This window comes from Magnolia sinica, chromosome 10 (assembly GCF_029962835.1).
Source record: "Magnolia sinica isolate HGM2019 chromosome 10, MsV1, whole genome shotgun sequence".
Lineage (NCBI taxonomy): Eukaryota > Viridiplantae > Streptophyta > Magnoliopsida > Magnoliales > Magnoliaceae > Magnolia > Magnolia sinica.
This window is the reverse complement of record NC_080582.1, coordinates 5,316,669-5,339,365: the sequence shown is the minus strand read 5'-3', so window position 1 is coordinate 5,339,365 and position 22,697 is coordinate 5,316,669. Positions and strand designations below refer to the sequence as shown.

Genomic DNA, 22,697 nt, shown 5'->3' with positions numbered 1-22,697 from the left:
TAGTGGACTGAAGGATCCCATAATAGTTTATTCTGACCCTTTGATTGGTTGCCTGAGGATAAATAGACACAAAATGCAACGAGTCACCTAAATAACATTTTAGGTAATTTTCCATCAAAGCGGGCCCATCAAGTGGTTTATTTTATTTTATTTTTTATTTTTAACATGATACTATTCATATTCTTATGCACATCAGGACCTTCTCATTCCTCACCTACGTTCATTTAATGGGTAGAATGCACCAATCAAACGGCTAAGATTATCATATTATAACAATTCTTAGGTTGAAATGGCATTATTAGGGCAGCTCTAGGCCCACGCTCAGAACAAAGCTGGTTGGAAGTGGAACTATTGGTTAAGACGTATCAACACGTTGATGAGTGGCGGTCACATCGAATTTGCTCACATCTTTCGGGAATGGAACGCCTCAGCAGACACATTGGCCCTCCTAGGCAGTGACTCTCAGAACTACTCCTCCTTTGACCTTCTAGAAGATCTCCCGGCCCGTGGTCTGGTTTTTCTTGACAAGGTAGGGCTAGAGACGATCAGACAGACCTAGAGAGGTTTCAGGGCCGCCCTCAGCAAATGTGGTGGTTTTGTTGGCCCATTTCTTTTGTTGTTTAGAGATATGATAGGTTTCCCATGTCCTTTTTCTATTGGGGAACCCCGAAATCAGTCCTCTGTAATCCCCCTGTTCATCGATGATGGATACGTGGTTTGTAAAAAAAAAAAGGCCCACCTATTACATTGAACTTGAAACTAGGATAGCGCCTACCCTGCTTATTGGTTGTTCAAAAATTCTCTCTCTTCACTCCGACCCTTTTGTTTACGAGAAAAGTTGGATATTCTGGTGGACTGTGATCGACGACGGGCAGGCACTTAGATATTACGTAAGACCGGAGGCGGCTTCAATGGATCCCCGGATCCGGAGGTCGGTTGATCTCTGACTGTGGGGCCACCATGACGTATTTGTCTTATATCCATGCCGTTCATCCATTTCTCTAGCTCGTCTTAGAGCATGATCCAAAAAAATTGCAGTAGAGACAAATCTCAGATGTGCCACACCACAGGAAACAAACGATGGTTGACCATTAAAAATCATTGTAGACCACAAAAATTTTGAATCAAGCTGATATTTGTGCAGTCCGAGGTCTTTGTGACCTTATCAATGGGTTGGATGGAAAGTAAACATTCCAATGGATCTCAAGAAGTTTTGAATGGTGAGCGTTCAATCCCTGTTGTGTGGTTCACCTAAGATTTGGATCTTCTACAGATTTTGGATCATGTCCTGAAATGAACTGGAGAAACAGATGAACGGTGGCAATATAATACAAATACGTTATGATGGGCCCTATAGTCGGGATCCACTGACCTGAGGTGGATCCAGCCGCGTCCCATTTAAGATATGTTGGTAGCATACAAGTAGTCAAATCAAACAGTTCAAATTATGTTATCAAGTGTAGTTTATAATTAACCAAGTATTAGGGGCTTGTTTGGAAGCTTGTAAATGTAGATAAATAAGAAATAGAGTTGAAGATAAATGAATTGAGAGTAAATAGTTTTTTCTTTCTTTTTTATTTTTTAATTATTTTTTTATTTTTTAAGAAACTATATTAAAAGTCATAAAGAAAAATACAGACATTCGGGTGGGCCCCACTCAGCAGAAGATGTGCCACACCTATCCTATTAGCAACAACCAAAAATTAAACATATAAATGAATTACTTAGTTGTGTTTGGATGTAAGTAAATGAAATGCATTTGTAGTCCCAATATTTTCTTTGGAGGGGAATAAATGGGAGGAATGGAAATGCATTGAAAATTTTTAATATATTCACATAAACATATGCCATGTCTTAAATCAACTTTAAACACTCCAATTCACTTCTATCATATTGGACAGTCCAAATGGCGGCCGAGCGAAAATTGCTGTTCATTATCATTGGACAGTCCAAATGAGGGGGGAGTGTAGGGTGCAATTTATATATACAACCGACTATTCTACATGTAAGGATATTTATGTCATTTCAATGGAAAAAAATCAACTATAATATCCTAAATTAGTGTACATACTTGATATATTTAAAGAATGGTTGATGAGTCTTTACTCATGCCTCAATAGTAGACTCACCGGAGTATCAACACGAGATCCTGGGTTTGAGTAACTATTATGGTGAAATCCCATTGGGTCATGAGTACATGGGTGTGTGTGGGGTGTATGACTTGGATCATTCTATTGATGTGATTTTTGTGATGTATCTGATAATTGGATTGTTTCAAAGTATTATCAACACGTTTGCCTCATCGGAGAGTAGCATGAGTAAACAAAAAAATGGCACTACCCACATGTCCACCATACACATGGCATGTTAACAATACTCCGAAACAATTCAATTATTGGTTACATCACTAAAATCATACTAATAGAATGATCCAAATTGTCTAAAGGTTGTCCATCTAAATGGATGATTAAAAAGCTCTGGCAAGTGGCTTATTTGTGACCCACTTGAGGTTCAAAATTTTCTCTTTTTTTTTATTCTTACTAAAGTGTATATTTTAATGGGCTTATTACCATCATTTTATTTTTTTTAGCCATCATTTTGTTAAATGTCACATTAAAAAAAAAAAAAAGAAGGTGGGGCATGCCACCAAAATTTATTAAAAAATAACGGACTGTACAGCCTTTTGGGCCGACATCGACAAAAAGATACAGGCTTGGCCTATCATATAGGAGCTTAAAGAAGATACCTATCATATAGGAGCTCAAAGAAGATACTTACAAAAGGCCCCACCTGTGTTCAAACCTTTCTAATCAATCCTAAACCAACTTTGTCAAGAAAAATCATACCTCAAACCTATCGTGGAAGCTCTGATTGATTCGTGAAAGAAGCCTGAGACTGAGAAGCACAACTTAAACGAGCCATAAGATCCACCGGCGAATTTCCTTCCTTGAGGGCGTGCACAACGCTGGTATTGCCCCTCCTCCTCAGGTGATTGATCCTACACAGCCACGCTTTCTATTTCCAACCTGGCTGTACCACTCCATTGATGAGATCGACTACCAGACGCGAATCCGACTCAATAATGATATGGCTAAAACCCCTCTGAAAACCGATATATAGTCCATCATGCACCGCACGAAGTTCGGCCACTGTGTTAGTTCTAAAATTGTAACCAGCTGAACAGGCAAAGATGAACTCGCCCCTCGCCCCTCTACAAATTCCCCCTCCACCAGAACTTCCCGGATTTCCTCTAGCGGAACCATCAACATTTAGTTTAACCCATGTGGGCAATGGCCTCTCCCACTTGATCATAACTGTGCGGCCAACACTTCTGGTATGGATCGGTGATACATTATTTGGGCGCCAAGGCCTATTCCCACGATTATCACTGCTAGAATCAGTAAGTAAAATCGCCCACCATTTAATCTTAGCAACCACACGATTAGAGCACACCAACCTACCTTCAAAAATTGCAACATTTTGAGCTTTCCACAGCTCCCAAATTATAGTACAGGGAATCAACATCAGATATACTGATCTGCATTGCATAGACTCGACAACCGCCCACCATTGTAAAAGCCTTGCCTCAATCGACATTGCTGGCAAGACGCTAATCCCCAGCCAACTACCAATAGTCGATTAAACTGATTGCGCTAAATTGCTATTAACGAACAGATGAAGAGAAGTTTCGATGGCAAAATTTTGAGTGGCCCGACTATTGCAACAAGCACACCTGGACGCGAGGTGGACACCTCGTGATTACATAGCACAATCCACTGGGACTGCATCTTGAATCGCTTTCCATGCGAGGAGGGAAATTTTGGGAAAAAGCTTTGTATGCCAAACCCATCTTGACTAGCTCCGACTTGGGTTAGGGGCCCCGGACAACGACCAAGCTGATTTAACAGAAAAATCCCCTGACGGCATTAACGGCCAAAAAGGAACATCCAAGTCCTCTGAGGTACAGAAACCGGCCTGAAACAAATGATCAATGACATTCTGAGGAAGGAAGAGGAGTGCAGCTGAAGGGGGAAGAGGCCCAAAAGATCTAATCACCTGACATACTTGGACGTCCTGCAGCCCAACCGGCACTTCTGTTTCAGCTAGCTAAAGGAGAGGGCCCAGACCAATCCAATTCACCCTCCAAAAGTTGCATTTTCCTTCACCTATTTGCCATTGGACATGAGATTCTACTGCAGGAATAAGATCCCTAATTCGCTTCCACATGGGAGAAGAAAGATGGCTTAACATAGCCAGCACACCAGGCAACTCGTGAGGATGATACTTCGTCGTCATAAAGGATTGAAATATTAAAGCTAATCCAAGATATCATATATTTTTCTTACGAATATATTAAAAAATCTCAATTCCTCACATTTAGTCTAATCCAAACAAAATCTTTAGATTTCAAATGCATTTCATTTACTCTCGTGCAAACACAATTGAGTAAGCTATTTACTCCTAATTCATTTACTTCCAATTTCATTTCCTATTTACCTCCATTTACAAGCTCCCAATGGGTCCCTAGCAACATGGACTAACTCGATTAATCTTGACTTGAGTCGTGACTTGACTGAGTCAAGGTGAATCGGCGTAACTCACCTTTTATTTTTTTTTCAAAAGAAGGGCCATGCCCCTATATCTTTGTTAAGAAGGAACAAATGATCTACAAGCTAGATTTTCGGGTGGGCTCCACACAAGATTAATTGAGCCTCACATATCATATTGGCTAAACAAATAACATAAAAACAGAGCAGAAAAATAGAAACATCACTATTGGCCCAACTCACCTTGTCGCGACTTGGGGTGTGGAACTGGATAAGGTCTCGCGAGTCGACTTAGACAAGTTGCATGCACTCGCCCGAGACTTTAAAACCATTTGAATGAACATTTCATTGACGCATGAGGAGTTAGCATACATTGTATCTTATCTCTTTCATTGAAGCTTTTTAGTTTTCAGGGACTACATTGCGTCATTGTATCTTGGTCAATAGACAACCTTCCCAGATTCCTCCCGCTCCGACTAAGAACTCGGGACCTCATGGAGAGGTGCCTCGTTGACCTGTTACACTCCAGGAATTATATGGTATTATAATACTAAATGGCTTGTAATAAAAAGAAACACCAACATCTTCTTCTTATAGCTAGAGGAAGGCTTTTCTAGACCATTTACTTCAAAATCATGGACTTTTATTGTGCATCCTTTTGACTTGGACTATCATGTAGGAAGGAAAAAAAAAAGGTGCCAATCGTTATTCAATCCCTCTTGTACACATCTTGGATCAAAATCAACCCATCTACACATCAAGTAGGCCATGCGAATATGTTGAACTTGGAAAGTCAATCATACTTTTCTATCCGTCCGATTTCCTCTTACGATTGTGTCCCATCCGATTATAGTGGACCAACCTGATTCTTAGACCATGGTATGTTCACATTATACCACACCTGATGAACTAGTTTGATTGCCCAAAATAGTGTCACGTTGGTATGTCTAACCCAAAGAAAAATCATCAACTAATGGTACATGAGAGTAAGCATCACAACCAAATGTACACAGTTTCGAGTAGTCTACTTGCGGACCACTCCACACTTTATCTAGAATTTTACAATCAATGATAGCATAAGGGGACCGATTCACCAAGTAACAAGTCACATTAATGGCCTCAGTCCATAGTTCCTTGCTCAACCCAACATTACTAATCATGCATCGATCGGACCCTCTCCAAGAGAGCTGATTCATTTACACCATTTTGCTCAGGTGTGTGGCACACTGTGTTGTGTCTTACGATTCCTTTATCTTTACAACATTGATTGAATTCCTATGAAGTGAATTTCTCATCGTTGTCTGTGCTTAGCACTTTCACCTTTCGCCCATATTGTTTTTCCACCATTGTATTCCATTGCTTGAAGTTGTTGAAAATATTAGATTTATTTTTCATAAAATAAACTCACACTTTCGTGGAATAGTTGTCAATTGACATGATAAACTATGACGACCCTTTATTAGAAACCACGGGTGCCGGCCCCCATACATCAGAATGCACATAATCAAGAATACTCTTATATACATGTTTTCTAAATTTAAAAGACATCATAGATTGTTTATCATATATGCAATGCTCGCATATACTAAATTCAAAGATTTTAAAAATAGAAATTAAACAACGGTCATAAAGTACCTTTATGCCCCGCTCGCTCATTTGGCCTAAACATGAATGTCACATACGTGTAGATGTGAAAACCGCTATTGATGCCGTAGTTCCACCCGATGATGTACTCTCGATCAACCTGTAAAATTTATTGTTCCTCTGTGCCTTCATGTCAATGAGTGCCCATTTTGAAACTTTAAGGGCACGATCGAACCCGGTGAATTTCTACCCAAGAGCCTTGAATGCTTCAATAGATATCAAGTTCTTTCTTAGCTAAGGAACGTGTCTTACCTCAGTCAGGATACGCTTCATCCCATCAAACATTTTGATGTGCACCGATCCAACACTAACTACTTTACAAGCATTATCATTACCTATAGAGACCTGGCCACCATCGCACTCACTGTATTTGGTGAACCAACTCTGATGAGGGATCATGTGGTACAAAGCCCTGTATCTAAAATCCATTCTCCGTCGAAGTACCCAGACTTAGTTGCAGTTAGCACATCACTACTGTTCATCTCATCACTGGATTCTACTGTGTTGGCCTCCCTGGAAGAACCCTCTGAATTCTATTTTATTACCTTATGATTTGTGTAATCATTATTCATGTGCCCGAACATCCCACAATTCTAGCACTTTAACTTATCTTTGCCTTTACCCTTGGATTTAGACATCGATCAAGAAGATCAACTATCTCGGTTAGAATTTCGCCACCTCATCGCTAATGCATCTATAGAAGCACCAAGTCACAGCTTTTCTTTCTCTTCACCTTCGACTGAAGGGATGAGATAGAGGTCTCGACATTAATAATGGATCTACCGATGCACAATGAGTCTTAAAACAACTCATACGAAGCCGAGAGAGAATTCCAAAGGATGCATGCCTGATTCTCATCTTTCATCGTCTCCTCCACATCCAACAATTTACAAATCAAATTGTTGAAGTTACTAATGTGGGCCTCAACATCAACCCCATCTACAATCTTCATATTGAAGAACTGAATCTTCAAGTACAAAGGATTTTTAAGAGATTTCTTTGTGTAGATATTCTTTAATTTTGCCCATATACTTGTTGTAGTTTTCTCTCTCATGATATCATAGAGGACCTCATCCGTTAAGTATAATTGAATAGAGGTTCTTGTTTTCTTATCCATCTTTTTTCATTTATCATCTGTCATAGATTCCGACCGCTTCTCAAGGAGAACATGTCTAAGCCTTGTTGAACTAGGACACCAGTCATCTTGACTATACTTCAAAATTATTTTTCTTAAAGTATTTTTCCACATCGAACTTCGGGTTAGATGCCATTGATGTTATGCTTTCAAATTTGATATACCTCCCAACATTAGCTTTGATACCACTTGTTGGGGAACTACAGAAGCACACAGAGACGAATCAAGAAAAGTACTTTAATCGCATAACCAAGTTCAAACACAAACAAATCAAAATTTTCTTTTGCAAGAAAAAAAACCACAGCACAAAGTGACAATAATTCACTATGAAAGCAAAAAATTACAAGAGAGAGATTATCGATTCGAACAAGCCTCGAATCTTCCCAAGATATGCCCTTGAAACCCTAGGAACAAATTAGAAAGCCTCTGTGTTCTGCCAAATCCTGATTACACTCATATATATAACTTGTATGAGAATCACAATCAAAATAGGAAACGAATCCTGCACTTACACAATTTTACATGTATGCTCAATGGCACCTTTGATGGGACTTCGATGACATTGAGGAATGCACCAAAACAATCCAACAATAAAATATGATTTTTTAAAAAAAATTTCTGATGTCATCGAACATCCATTGATGATATCAACAGACCCTGTTATTTACATATTTAAAACATCAACAACAATACTAATGAACATGAAATCAAAATTTAAATTTAACAATGAGCAGACCCTCGCTCTGATATCATATGTAAAACATGTTGTGGTGCATCGGATAGAAGCCATTATTAAACCTTACCTATTAGTGTAGCTTTGTCTACCATTAATGGCGGCACTAGAGGTCATCGGAGAGTATTACCAATCTAAAATCTCCCCCCTCCCCCCCACCCCCCCATTATTAAACCTTACCTGTTAGTGTAGCTTTGTCTACCATTAATGGCAGCACTAGAGGTCATCGGAGAGCATTACCAATCTAACTCGTTTACAACAATAGGATGTAATGTGATTACTTAAGTAGGAGAGTCGGATACTGGAGCTCCATTTTAATCCTTGATCGAGTTGGCATCAAAGTCTTACCAATCATCAACTTGTCATTGACACCTTCATCTGCACGCCTCTCTCCTATAAGGGAGGGACATACCCTTTCTATCTTAAACTCTTTTAGAGTTTGGTACTCTTATAGGGTATTTGGAACTTTATACACACCATACACCAGTGGACCCCTGCAGGGAATCATCATATGATCTAAACCGTCCCATCCATGCCTGGTTGCCGAGTGTTACGAATGACCCACTATTTCCAACATTTCATCTTTAGCAATTAGGGTTCTCACTTGTCTCTTATCTCTAACATTATCTCTGACAATCATAAAGTGAGCACATTTGGCTAAGTTTATCCATGCAACTAGTCTCTGCAAGGGGCATGAAGTTGAGATTTTAAAATGAAAATGGGGGTATGACTATCCCTTCAAATTGAGGGCATTGTCATCATTTCATTTCTTTCATGGGAACAATCCAATCAGTGGCTTAGTGGTCGACTCACAAGAACACTTTTCAATACTAAGGTCTTGGGTTCGTGTACCCATTGTCGTGTGTGGGTGGCTGCAATTAAAAAAAAAAAAGAAGACTGAATGAATGAATGAAGAGAGAGAGAGAGAGAGAACAATCCATGTCTTCTTCCTTTGCGTGTAGCACATGCCTCTGGAGGTGTACATGAACCGAGCTAGCTCGGTTAACTCACTCGACTCGACTCGAAAAAGATCGATTCGACTCGACTCAACTCGGATCGAACCCAGCTCGAATCGAACTTGGATCAAACCAGTTTGGTGACTCAGTTACTTTGATATTGATGTTGCCCACCAAGTGTTTGATGAAATGACTCAAAGAAGTGTGGCCAGTGGCAAGGAAGGTGTGTATATGAAACCAACACCCTTTTTTCTTGATTTTTATGTTGCTTAGAAGGAGTTTGATAAAATACCTGTAAAACCATTGTTGTTATCTCAAATATAATGAGATTTTGAAGGTGTAGTTCAAGTGATTGTGAAAATGTTGCAATGACGAACTCGGTTCAATCTTGGCTTGAACTGGCCCCAGCTACTGATCAAACCAAGTTGAGCTGGCCAGTCAGGCTCGAGGACGGAGCCGAGTTCGAGACTTGGTTCGACTCGATGTACACTCCTACATGTCTTAATGGCGGGGTTTCCATATACATCTCCAAAAAAAAAAAAAAAAAGAAATGAAGAAGAAGAAACCAAACAAACAAACAAAAGATGATACTCTTGATAAAGCTGGAATAAAGGTCTTATATTTCATTGGCTTGTGTCGATCAAAATCAAGGACATTTGTGATCACAAACTTTGACTTGGACTATCACATCGGTGGAGAAAAGGGTCATTTGTTAGTCAGTCCTTCAAAATAACTCAGCCAAAGATCGTCCCATCTACCCATCAAATTGGCCACGCATGCTTGTTGACTATGAAAAGTCAGTCATACTTTTTTAACCTTCTAATTTTCTCTGACAAGCGTGTCCCACCCAATTAGTGGACCGCCCTGATTTTTTGATTATGGCACGTTCACATTGTACAACACCTCGTGAACTACTTAGATCTCCCAAAATGGTGCCACATTAGCACGCAAAGAAAACAATCAATCTCTTGCAAGGGAGCCGTGTTGGATGGTGTAAGGCAAGCAGGGACCTAAGATGAATCCTTTTGTGCAACCACGCATGGTGAGAAATGATAGCCAGGAAAAAATAAAAATAAAACTAAGCTGAGAAAATGGAGAAAGTATTTTATAGAGTTCTGCGAGCTTGCATTGTGGCCCTTCTGTTGCTCAGATCATGGTCTAGTAAAATCAAGGAGCACTTGCTCGGATCATGGCCTTCTGATTTTTGCCTTCTCCTCAGGCTATGTGGTGTACTCCAATAATATCGCAGAAGCGAGGGCTATGCATGATGGAATCAACTTTTATCTTTTGAGGGGACTAAAGAAAATCGTCGTCGAATCAGCCTCCGAGTTTACCCTCAACCTCATCCTCGGGAAGTCCCGAATTCCGTGGACTATGAGACCTTGGGTCTTGCAGATTCTTTCCCTGCTTAAGGGTTGTTCGGTGTCCTTTTCCCATACTTTCAGAGAGAGGAATGGGCCAGTGGATGCCATGGCTCATATGGGCAATGAGAACTAAGTGGACTCCTTCCACGTGCATCCTAACACCCTTCCATGGCATCTGCGGTGGCTGCTCGTTCTGGACAAGACCAAGTTGGGGACCCTGAGATCATCTCCTCTATAAAGTGTGTGTTTCCCGGTCCCGTTGAGGTTCTTTTTGGTTTTTGTGGTGGGCTATCCTTGAGTGGTCCGGGGGGTCTTCGCGCTGCGTCTTAGACTTTTTGGTTTTTTTCCTGTTGATATGTAGAGCATATGATAGGAGAGGTCCGGCTTTTTTTGTGGTTGCCCTCCTGAATCAGGTCAACTGTAAATTTGTTGATTACACGTAAATGAAATTTTGATTTTTTTTTTTTTATAAAAAAGAGAGAGAGAGACCATGTATGAAGCAATAACTTCTTGTTGGAAAAAAAAAAAAGGGAGCACTTGCTTTCATACTCCTCTTCAGGTACATGTATCTTCATAAAAATCCCAGATAGTTGATTCAAACTCTTTTAATTGGTTGCTTGAAAATAAATGGAGATAAAGTAAACACAGCAGGGATCCAAAATAACATCTATGGATGAGATGGATAGGAGTGGCCCATGTACTAGGGGGGAAAAAGATTAAGAAAATTGTTTATTAAAGGTTCTACCCCAACATGTCAACGGTGTGGATAAAAAATGTAGTCAGAAATTGTACAAAATAGATGCACCACAACCATATAATTCCTCCGTTAGCATCCAATGTATTATGAACATGATACTATTCATAATCCTATGCATAAGGACTAAAGCTGAAAGTCGGGCATATTAGGTCAAGTTGGTGCTCAACCCTAGCCCAACCCAAGGTTCTTGTACCTCAACCCTAACCCAACCTCGGGTTGGGAATTCTCAACCCAAGCCCAACCCAAGCGGTTCGGTCGGGTTGGTCGGGTGGATACATGTTAATATTTTAATGATTACATTAGTTTATTATATTTTAATACACATCTTATTTTTTATATTTATAATTTTATTAATTATATATGTTGTTATTTATCGTAAAAAAACTTCATTTATTCTAAACAAACAAGCTAAATATAGGACAACTACTCATTTAAAAGTCGTGTTGTGTAGCACACAATCTATTTGGGAGAGAGAAATCCAACATTTCTTATTAGCTTGAGTCATCGGAAATGATGTGGACAATGAGATTCGACAACACTGGAATGTCCTTTCGACAACATTTCTTGTTACCTGTCAACTTAAGCCCAAATAAGAGCAATCTGATTTTCATGTGGAAATATCCTTTCGAAAAAAAAAATAATAGCACAAAGTAACAAGTAATGCACTGTGAAAGCATGAATTACAAGAGATAATGTTCTTACCGATTCGAACAAGCCTTGAATCTTCTTCAAACCTTATTTATGCCATTGAACCCTTATGAATGATTTAGAAAGCCCTAATACACCTTAGCAATACCATAATCTTGATTACACTCCATATATATAGTATCACAACTTGATGTAAAGCGAGTCATGAACAATTTCATGGCCAAGATGTATCAGAAAAGACTCGTTCGACAACAGAAGTCAGCTAGACCGTCAGATCTTAGATTGGGCGTATCTCGCAATCCGAAATAAGTCATTGGGCGTAAAATATATGATTTTTGGGGTAGAACGCCGGGTTGCGCAAGATGGATTTGCGAAATACCCTCGAATCGATGGTCGTTTCCCTATTTTAATTTCGCTTTTGCTATAAATAGTAAGTTTTAGTTTGATTATAACTCTTCATTTGTTGGGCTTTAGGAGTTGCGCCCAACGTGAAAAAAGCTTAGAATAATTAGGAGAACAGCTTGGTGAAGCCAAATAGGACACTATTTTTGGCCGAAAACCTTGCGCACTAGTAGACATTATGACTTTCTATAAATAGTAAGTTTACTGTTTATAAGAAGTTAATAAGTTGCGATTTCTAAGAGTTTTAGTTGTAGATTGCTTCTATTTTCTCTCTCATTGCTTGGAATCCCTATTTAAAGGGTTGTGAACTCGTTTGTTTCAATCATCAATTAATTTCAAATTTTATAGAATTTATTTTCTATTTTGCTTTCTTTCTCTCTCTTGGATTCGAGAAATCTCTACAAGGAGTCAAGAGAAGTTTTGTGGATTCGGAACAGTTATCCCCCTGAGAAAGATGATGCTTGACCTCACATCCTTCCTTACGTCAATTGGTATCAAAACAAGGCTTTTCCTCGGATCTATGGCTTCTAACGACAGGTCGGGCAACAATCATGTGGACGGTGCTCCATGGGTCATCTTTTAGCAGGTTTCGAAGAAGCACAACGAGAGAATCGATAAGCCATGTAAGGGATGCAGGCTTCCATCTCTCTCATGACGGAGGACATAGGGCAACTCTGTTTTTATAATAGTAATCTTCCACCACCAATTGTTGAAACTTGTAATCGCCCTGATCACGAGATAGTGCCAATAGCACATCAAAGGATCATTCTTAAGGAAGGGGGATCTAGTAAAGAGGAGATCGATGTCATAACCCTCTAATATCCCAGACAAGGCAGCGATCGAATAGATCGAACAGATCAGGAGTTCAAGATGAATGTCACTATTCCTATCTTCAATAGTCAACTACACATTGAGAATTTCCTCAATTGACTTTCTGAAGTTGAGCAATTTTTTGACTATATGGACATCCCTGAAAAAAAAGAGGTTAAGTTTGTGGCCTACAAGTTGAAGGGCGAAGCTTTAGCTTGGTGGGAACAACTGCAACTCACACAGACTAGACAGACAAAAGCATCAATCCGCACATGACAGTGGATGAAGCAATTACTACGGGCCCGATTCCTCCCTAACGACTACGATCAGGTATTATTCCAACAAAATTAGAATTGTCGACAGGGTAGTCGGCCGGTGAGAGAATACGTAGAAGATTTTTACCACCTAGCAGCACATAACGATTTGGTAGAGACTGAATCCCAACAAATCGCCCTATTAAACGGTGAATTGCATATAGTGATCTAGGATCAAGTCCAGATGCATTCCGTTTGGATGATGAATGATGTAATCGAGTTGGCTACCCAGGCAGAAGTATAGCTTGAACGTTTTAACACACGGACCTATCATACCGCAAGAGTCACCACGGCAGGTCCGATCCACCCTGGAGTCAATCCAGCTCCCCCTCTAATCAGGCAAATCTACCACACTTGCAGGATGATTTGACTCTAGAGGGGACTGTTCCTCAACCCCAAAATTGACATTTCCCAAATCCACCTATTCACGCATGATTTTTGTTCCCCCTTTGTTGAGGGCTAACTGATGGGGGGATAGGTCTATAGCTAGTTGTAGTTGCTTATAAACAAAAATACATCCATCTATTAGGCCCTTGAGAGGGGGAGAAACGATCCCCATATCATGAAGAGGCCTTGGATTTAGACAGGGGGAATTCTCTGAATCATATCACTCATCATCATCCCTATCGGAGTAGGGGGAGATAGGAGAGTTGGTTGATTATCGGGATTGGGTCCTGATAAAGAACTTACCACCAACCAGGCTAGCTTGAGGTAGTGGGGATCTAATAGCATATCCGCTGCCTAGATTAATAGGAATCTGGTCGATAGTGCGATGAGACTCATCTATTTCTTGACCTGTTTACTATGATCGGCTATGAGAAGCAGGGCCTTACTAAGATCTTTGTCTGTAGAGATGGAATGCTTTGGACCAACAGTATCTTTGTGTTGTTCTGCAGCGGGGGAATCCTTCAAAGTAGCTGGGCATGGGACTATAATATCAATCGGCATTTGGGATGCCCCTGGGGGGGGGGGGGGTGTTCTCTAATGACAGTTTCGCTGCTGAGAATCTGGTCTACCTGTGTAAGAGATCTGTTCTCGTTGACATTTCTACAAGTAGGTAGACTGAGTGGGTTTTTACAAAAGCTAGAAACAACAAATCCCTCATTGCCCCTACTTTGAGTAGCTATAAGAGCATTCTTTTCTTGCTGATTACTATTCGGAGGGTGGGCGTTCCTGTCTGAATCTTCTTGCATACCTCCCATCCAGGCTTCGTTTCTGATTTGCCTTCTAGTTGAATCCAGATCTTGAAAAATTTCCGAGCAACCTGAAGCTGAAGGGGGGAATTGAAGGATGATCCAACTCTCTGGATAATCTTAACCCTGATAAACATCTAAAATATACTGAATCTTGACAATGTATCTATCTGCGTCACCTTTCCAAAGTAACTCCCAAGATCCCGATTTACAGATTCGAACCATGTGTGTGCTGGGATACCAAAGATACATATCCATGTTTCTTCCTCTTCAAGATGAATCTCTGGAGACCATGAAGAGACTTCTACAAGTCCTAGCTTCTGCCAGAATTGAGAGTCAGCTACAAAGTCCATGAGCTCTGCCCTCATTTTGAAGGAGATAAGGAATCTACAAAGGGAAAGTCTAGCTACATCAATCGCTGAGGATTTGAAATTGGATGCCCTGAAGCCATCGATAATATGGAGAATGGAGATCGATTTTCCACCTATAAAACCAACCAGACCTAGATCCAAATCTCTGAGTTTTCGGGAGACGAAAGAAGGGTCTGTAATCACAAAACAGTTCGTCTGGCGATTTGGGATAGGGCGAGCCTCGATCTTTTCCCAACCTTTATTGGGAGGTCTCCTGACATTCAGATCTGCAGAAGTTGGATTCGCCTCTTTCGGAAGAAGCTCTGATTCCTGAATGGGGGTGGACCTCGGTATATAGATGGATCTGGGTCGAGCTTCCTTAACTGAGACCACCCTCCCATCAATCTTCTTGCCATCAAGGATGCCTCTAGTGGCTTGCGCGTCATCTTCATAGAGGTATCTAACAAAACCGTAACCCTTGGATTTGCTCGTACCTAGGAAATGTGGAGGAATATTTCAGAAACCCTACCGTATTTTACGAAAATTTTGTAGAGATCTTCCGATGAGCAGTTGAAAGGAAGATTTCCTATGAAAAGGCTGTGTGGATCTACTCTCATCTCCTTGCGGCCGCGCACAATCGATTTCAACCTCTCCCTAGCGAGGCCCCGATCTCTCGGGGCCCCCTCTCCTTCCTCATCCCTTTGAAGTGAAAAAATCTGCATCCTGTAAATCATCATAGAGACTTGCATGAAAGCATTCCAGAATCATTTATTATAAGCATGTAGGTATGACGCAAGGATGGACGTGATGAGATCGATCACTGTCTTCCTCAATGCAATAATTACTCTGAATCCAAGGAGCTTCCTTTGGAATTCTTACATAAATTCCTCGAATATACGAGGAAAAATATAAAATAGAAATAAATTCTAATAAATTCAAAAATAGATTGATTAATGATTAAAAAAAATTTACAATCCTTTAAATAGTAATACTAAACTTAGGAAGAAGTCTCATATTAAACTCCAACTCAAACTCCCTTAAAAAAATGTAACTTACTATAAATAATATACTAACTATTTATAAACGGTCATGATTTCCACTAGAATTCATGGTTTTCAGTCAAAAATAGTAAGTGTCCAATATGACCTAACCACATTATTCTCCCAAAATTTCTAATTAAGCCCCTTTCATGTTGGGCACAACTCCTAAAGCTCGAATGATCAAGAGTTATAATCAAACTAAAACTTACTATAAATAGTAAAAAGTGAAATTAAAAAGGACTTTCCACTGTAGATCTAATGGAATCTCACAAATTCGGCATGGGCGTATGCCGGAGTTAGTTTGCTAAAGTTGCTAGCTTCTCCTACCCAAAATCATGTATGGTATGTCGAAAACTTATTTCGATTTCCGATATATAGGCCTGTTTTAGGGTTCTGACGGTCTTGATCGCTTCTGCCTCCAATCAGGCCTTCTGGTCCATCTTGGAGATGAAAGTGTCCACAACCCACTCTACATCAAGGTACATATTACTCCAAGTAGACTTAGGCTTCGGAAATAGAACCGGCAAGGCAGCAGGCTGTCGGTAGTAGTGAGGTGGCTCAAAGAGGAAGAGGAGTGGGTTAAAGTTAATCTTGAGGGCTGGGTACACAGTAACCCAGGCCTGTCAAGCAGTGGTGGGGTAGTTAGAGATTGCCTAAGAAATCTCACTTCTGCCTTTTCAGGGAGATATGGCTTGGGGACACCTGAGCTGACGTTCGAGCTTTCGCTGAATGGCTGTCATTTTGTGTGGATGGTGGTTGAGAGTGATTCCAAAATTGTTGTTGACATGGTTAACAAGAGCTTCTCTAACACGTGGAAGATGTGATACTGGAATGCTCTGGTAGAGATCCCAGGCGTAAAGCCAATGTTAGAATGAGGCACACACCACGGGAGACTAATAAGGTTGCGGGCCGTTTGGCCAGATTAGGAAGTGAGTCCCAGGTGATTAGGCTCTTCCATGATGTGGCAGAGCTTTCTCAAGTCATTCGAGGGATCCTCTTCCTCGAAGGGGCGGGCATGGGGAGCATTCGTTAGGACTGGACTCCTTTTCGTTTTTGTCTTCCTTTTTATTTTATTTTACTGTATATGATAGGTGGGACTAGGTATTTTCTGGCTTGGGGCAGGCCAGAATGAGTTTTTTTTATTTTATTTGGTTAGCTTGTTAGTACACCCACTGTCAGTTCACGCTTCGCTGATATAGAGTTATTATTATATAGGTGAGGCCCAATTAATTTGTGGTACCCTCCTGTAATTTGTGTAGTCTTTTGGTTTTATCCATGGAGTTACCGGTGGTATGCTCCCACATTTCTAAAAGGAAAAAAAGATAACTGAACAGCATTGAATCATAAGCGTTTCATGACCTAAGAAATAGCTGGTTCTATAAACAGATGCACCACACAATAAAAAAATGGAGGGTTCATGCACCATGTGACATATACAACGGGCCCACACAAACAAACTTTTCGCAACATGGATGACAGGCTTCGAGTTCATTAAGACTGATGAAGACCATCCATTTAATTGGCCCACTGACCATGACTTCGGGGTAACTTCATAACAAGAGGTGCCTTGCAAAAGGGGTCACAGCGACCAGGCCCAGGTACTGTTTACCAAAAACACAGGTTTCACAGAGACATAAGCCCATGTGTGGGGCCTGATACCTTCCCAATGCCCGGCCGGTCAGGATCTGTCGTGGGTCATTCACTCGCTGCCTCACATTTCCTGTGCCTACGTGGACTAATGATATAGGATGTGACACATGCGTTCCTGTAATGGTTGGACTAAAAAGGAAGTGAACTTTAAATTGGCCATAACTTTTGATCCAAGTATACCTATCAACCTTTACTGCAACGAGTCACCCATTTGGTTGATCCATTGATAAGATACAGTAGAAATGAATCTCGGGGAACATTGTAACGGTCTATGCTGATAATCAAACCTTCCTCGTATAATAGAAACATACCTTTGAAAAAACTACAGGTGATCAGGCCTTTTGACCCTTTGCTTTTTTCGGGAAACGTGGAGTATTATTAATAAAAGGGGGCTGTAAGACAGAACCCCATTACATATGGCCTGTTCTTAAAGTAGAAACGTAGTAGGAAATCCCAAAGCTACAGGTACAACAACAATCTAGAAACGGTGAAAATCTAAGCTACAACAGCGACAAATCCTATCCATACCCTTCCTGCAATGACTCCTAGTATCTGTGCGTGTTCATGCCAACTCATTTCTCAACGAGAGAGAGAGTGTGTGTGTGTGTATGTAGACTCAAGCATCTAAGAAAGATGGGTAAAGAGGAACGACCGTTTCAGGGTAATCCGTCCTTCGCTCTGCAAGGGAATAGTAAGCAAGGAATCCCGATTCGTAAGCAAGTATCTGAGCTGGCTGCTCTGCAAGCCTACCCCACTGTCGCTGGCGAATTAATTCTATATTCCAGCACGGACGAGTCATGGCCAAAAGATCACCGCCTGTTTTGGATGCTCTATATCCTTCCACCCATATGTACCTCAGGGACTTCAGCTGCACCACGGCCAGGGCCAGCGCCCGCTCGCTGAACCAACAGCTACTCATCTCGAGCTTCTCCAGCTTTGGACATCCCTTCGATAATTCCAGAAGCCCAGCGTCAGAATCTCCCACAGAAGCCAACAGCAACCACCTGATGTTGTTGCCGTACTTGCCGATATAACCAAGACCAACGTCTGTCAGAACCCCTTGTGGTAGACCGACGGCGAACCTCCTAAGCTTCTGGCAACCCATTAACAGAGCACGGACCCCTTTATCGAGTGGTAGCTCCGATATTATTCCTTCCTTCTCCAGCAACGCCAATCGAAAATCAGTGAGGTTTTGACTGAAACTGCCAAAACATTCCAAGGCAGCATTCGTGATATTGGATACATAGACAGCGAGATATTCCAGCTCCAGACAGCCTTGTGCAACTGCAGCTATTCCCCTTTGCGACACCACACCTTCTTCATCCTCCCCATTCTCAATCCTAAGCCTCCGAAGTTTATTACAGCTGCGAGCAACAATTTCTAATCCGCGGTCTCCAATCGCATTCCTCACTTCAAGAACTTCCAAATTAGGGCATCGTTGAATCAGCTGGCAATGATCATCTGTATCAAGCAATGTATATTGAAGGTCCAGCTTCTTAATTAAAGCCGCACGTGGAAACAACATAGGCATTTCATTCTTCCCCATGTAGTTTAGACCCACACAACGTATGTTTGGAGGAAATGACATGCTCGAATACTTGTCGATTATATCTCCTACTGCCTCATTGTTGTTGAATGAACCTCCAACAAATTCTTCTAAATTTGATGCTTCACGAAAAAAACCAGCTAGATCGAAGATTTCACAATCACTGATTTTCAAAGAAAGTAAAGAATTACAGCTCTTGGCTATCAGTTCAAGGTCTGTGATGTTAATGAATTTGAGCTCTGTCATATAAAAATTCAAATTCTCTAGGACTCTGTTGTTTACAGCGAGTTCGTGGAGCCAGTCACCATCTTTCTCAACGATAGAGCTCTCTTCTAAAAACAAGGTTCTTAGGCATCTGCAAGATCTGGTGACCTGCAATAATCCGTCCGTCGAGAACCCAGAACACTTATCCAGCTTAAGCACCTGCAGCGTATGCCCATGTGAACGGACCAGCAGACTGAGATCAGCATCCCGCACAATCATCCGCCTGAAATCGAGTGATTTGAGGCAATTGAAAGCTTCTGAGATCTCATTGATCCAGGGCCCGACATACCCTCCCCAATCCTCAGCTACGATGCCGAAATTGAACATTGCGGCCCGTGGCTTCCCTTTCAATTTCAACGATTCGAGGTGTGGGAACCGCATCCGCAGGCGGACGGGTGTAGTTGTGTAGCAGAGAGCGATTGTGATGTGCTTCCGCGTCAGGGAGTCGATGTTGTACCACTTCCGGCACACCAGAGAAACTGCGTTGCGGTCGTGGGGATCGTCGATGTACGCCATCACGCACTCGAGAGCCAGATCCGGTATGCTGAAGCTCATCGCCTGGCGGAAGCTCCGATTCTCCATCGAGATTGTGGAATCCCGAACGTCTAAGGTGCAATCTAATGAACCTCACCTACCGAGCTCCGAATCAGCAAGATGGGAAAGATATACGGATGGGATGGATCCCGGGTTAGAGTATCGAACGGTGATGAGTGCAGCACAACAAAAAGATAGACGAAAGTAAGAGAGAAAACGAAGGGAGAGAACGGGCGGGGGTGTGTTAAATCATCGAGGCTGGTTGGATGAGTGTGTAATGTATCAGGTGGTCTTGTGTACAAATGTAGCCAGTCAATGATCCCAATTTCCCCGAAATTTCTTAAGATGATCAGATTCTTTGGTTCATTGGCCCACAAAATAATAGTTAAGGGATTTATTTACTTTTGTATTCTTCTTTTTTTCTTTTTTTCTTTCTAGAAACGAATTAGTTTCGGTGGGAGGATTGAACTGTGGGCGTCAGCGGATTAGCTGGGGTACCACGCACCACCGATCTGACCGGTGTGTTGACGTCGTCAAGTTCTGTGGGTCCCATCATGAGGCATGAGATATGTATAATATCCAAACCGTCCGTCCATTTGGTGAGCGAGTAGTAAGGCTTGAGCAAGACATCCAGAGATCAAGTGGACCACACTAGAAAAAGCAATGAGGGATTAATAGTCTACCGTTGAAACTCTTTCGGGGTCATAGAAATTTTGGATCAATATGATATTTGTTTTTCCTCTTCATTAAGTTTTTCGTGACCTTATGGATAAATTGGATGGAAAATAAACATTATGGTGGGACTTACAAATATTTTAACAGTGAGAATCATTGTCCGGCTGCTATTTGTGGTGTGGTCCTCTTGAGCTCTGGATATTACTCATTTATTTGGATTAAGATCTAAAATGATCTCACAAAATGGATTAAAGGTGTGGATATAATAAATTCATCATTGTAGTACTCGTCTTCTCCCGACATGTACCCACACTAGAGGCTAGTGGTATGTGGTACACCAGCCAACCTTGTGTTGAAACTCCTGTGAATCTACCACCCTGTCATGACTAAGTGCCCTTGTAGATGGCCTAGATTTTTTGGGGGATAAACATTATTGGATATTAATGTCACTCCATATACACCGATGTGCAATTAACGACTTAATCTTTTAGAGTAAGTAATTGTTTGGCATGTTTACACAGCAATGAACCCCGGCAAACCCTTGGACGATGAAGGAGATCCACCATAGTACCGAATTATATATATATATATATATATATATATATATATATATATATATATATATGGAAAATGTATTATGCAGTCGATCGCATGTTACATTCCCAAGAGATTGAGTACTGGCAGCATGTAATTCCTTCGATGGTGAAAATTTCAAATTAACGGTGAGACTTTATAGGGAAAGTAGAGAAACAAAATTGGTGAAACCGGTTATTAAAATACTGCCTCCACCTCTCTCTATCTCTCTCTCATGTGTATTTCTTGTGAAAGCCTTGGGTTAGAAACCTAGGTAGGGCCTACCATGATTTTTTTGAGAAATCCACCCCGTCCATACGTTTTTCCATATCGTTTTAGGACAAGGCCAAAAATGAGCTGGATCCATTTATGTTTTTCCCTTGTCTTTGTTTCATGCCTTTGCAATTTGAGTTATTTGCTGTATCAGATTGTCTTTGATTTTATTTTATTATTTTTCATGCATGACTTAGTTTTTGAGAACTGCATGCCAATTGAATTGGATTATAGTGTGTAAGACCTCTGTGTTAATGATGTAATACAATGTTAAGCTACTTTTAGAAGCTTGGGATATTTGCACTTGTTTGTTGAAATAGAAACATTAGATTGTTTTTAAGTGCCAAAAAAAAACAAAGCTTGGGATATTTTGAGTTTCAATTGCCATGTTTGGGCTGTTGATGCTTTTATTTCTTATGGAGTAAAGTTTCAAACTCTGGCAGTGTGCTGGATGATACGCAGGCACTTAGAAATTGCATGATTGGAATATGAGTATTTCAAACTAAAGGAAATTAAAAGAAAAAAGATACAAGATTTGATTCAGGGTTATGGTTTAGGTGTTTTAATTTGGCGTTCAAGTTGGGGAAATGTTTTAATTTTCTTTAATTTGTACGTGCTTTGTTTTGCTTGGTTGATGATGCATTAATTTTGACTCTATTTAACAAGCTTACTTTTTCCTCTACAGTTTTTTGAATGCTTATAAATTCTTGATATTGTTTATGACTGTATTAACAGGAAATTGGTGCTTATACATTAATATGAAATTACAAGACAGCCCAAGATTAGGACGAGACACGAGGCTTAATATTTAGGAATCTCTTGTATCATTTTGGTTTGTGACACTCACACAATCCAGTTTATTTTTCAATGTCCTGGAGTGTTACAAATTTTTGTCCATGTATTACAAAATTACAGATTTTCTTTGTCCATGAATTAGGATGAAGATTGGTATATAGTGCATCAAACTGATCTGATATTTCAAAACCTGGTTAACAAATTGAGGAAGACTTTTCTGGATCAATTGTAACTGTTTCTCACTTTTAGATTTTATATGCAAAGTCTAATGAATAGAATGATTTGGTTTCCATCTTGACCATTTTGACTTACCTCAATGCTCAAGATTTTTGTTTTCTTGTGGTCTAGTGGTTAATCTATTGAAAAAGCCCATCAAGAGGCAGCAACCTCCAATTAACAGGGCATGCAAATGTTTAGTTTAATTAATTTGCTTATTCCTCTTTACATCAATTTTCATTTTGGATGAATCTCAATCAAATCCCCATTTGGTTATT

At 40.6% G+C, this 22,697-nt stretch overlaps 1 protein-coding gene across 1 annotated transcript; it reads right to left on the bottom strand.

Annotated features, from left to right (window-relative positions):
- Positions 1-17,906: 17,906 nt before the first annotated feature.
- On the bottom strand, positions 17,907-20,144 carry LOC131257828 (coronatine-insensitive protein 1-like). Its single transcript, XM_058258738.1, has one exon. It carries the CDS (start codon positions 19,933-19,935, stop codon positions 18,160-18,162), a length of 1,776 nt encoding a protein of 591 aa, XP_058114721.1. The 5' UTR covers positions 19,936-20,144; the 3' UTR covers positions 17,907-18,159.
- Between the last annotated feature and the right edge of the window lie 2,553 nt (positions 20,145-22,697).

What these genes read in the sequence shown, in the direction of transcription:
- LOC131257828 (XM_058258738.1), bottom strand. Translation starts at nt 19,935, where the DNA reads ATGGAGAATCGGAGCTTCCGCCAGGCGATGAGCTTCAGCATACCGGAT.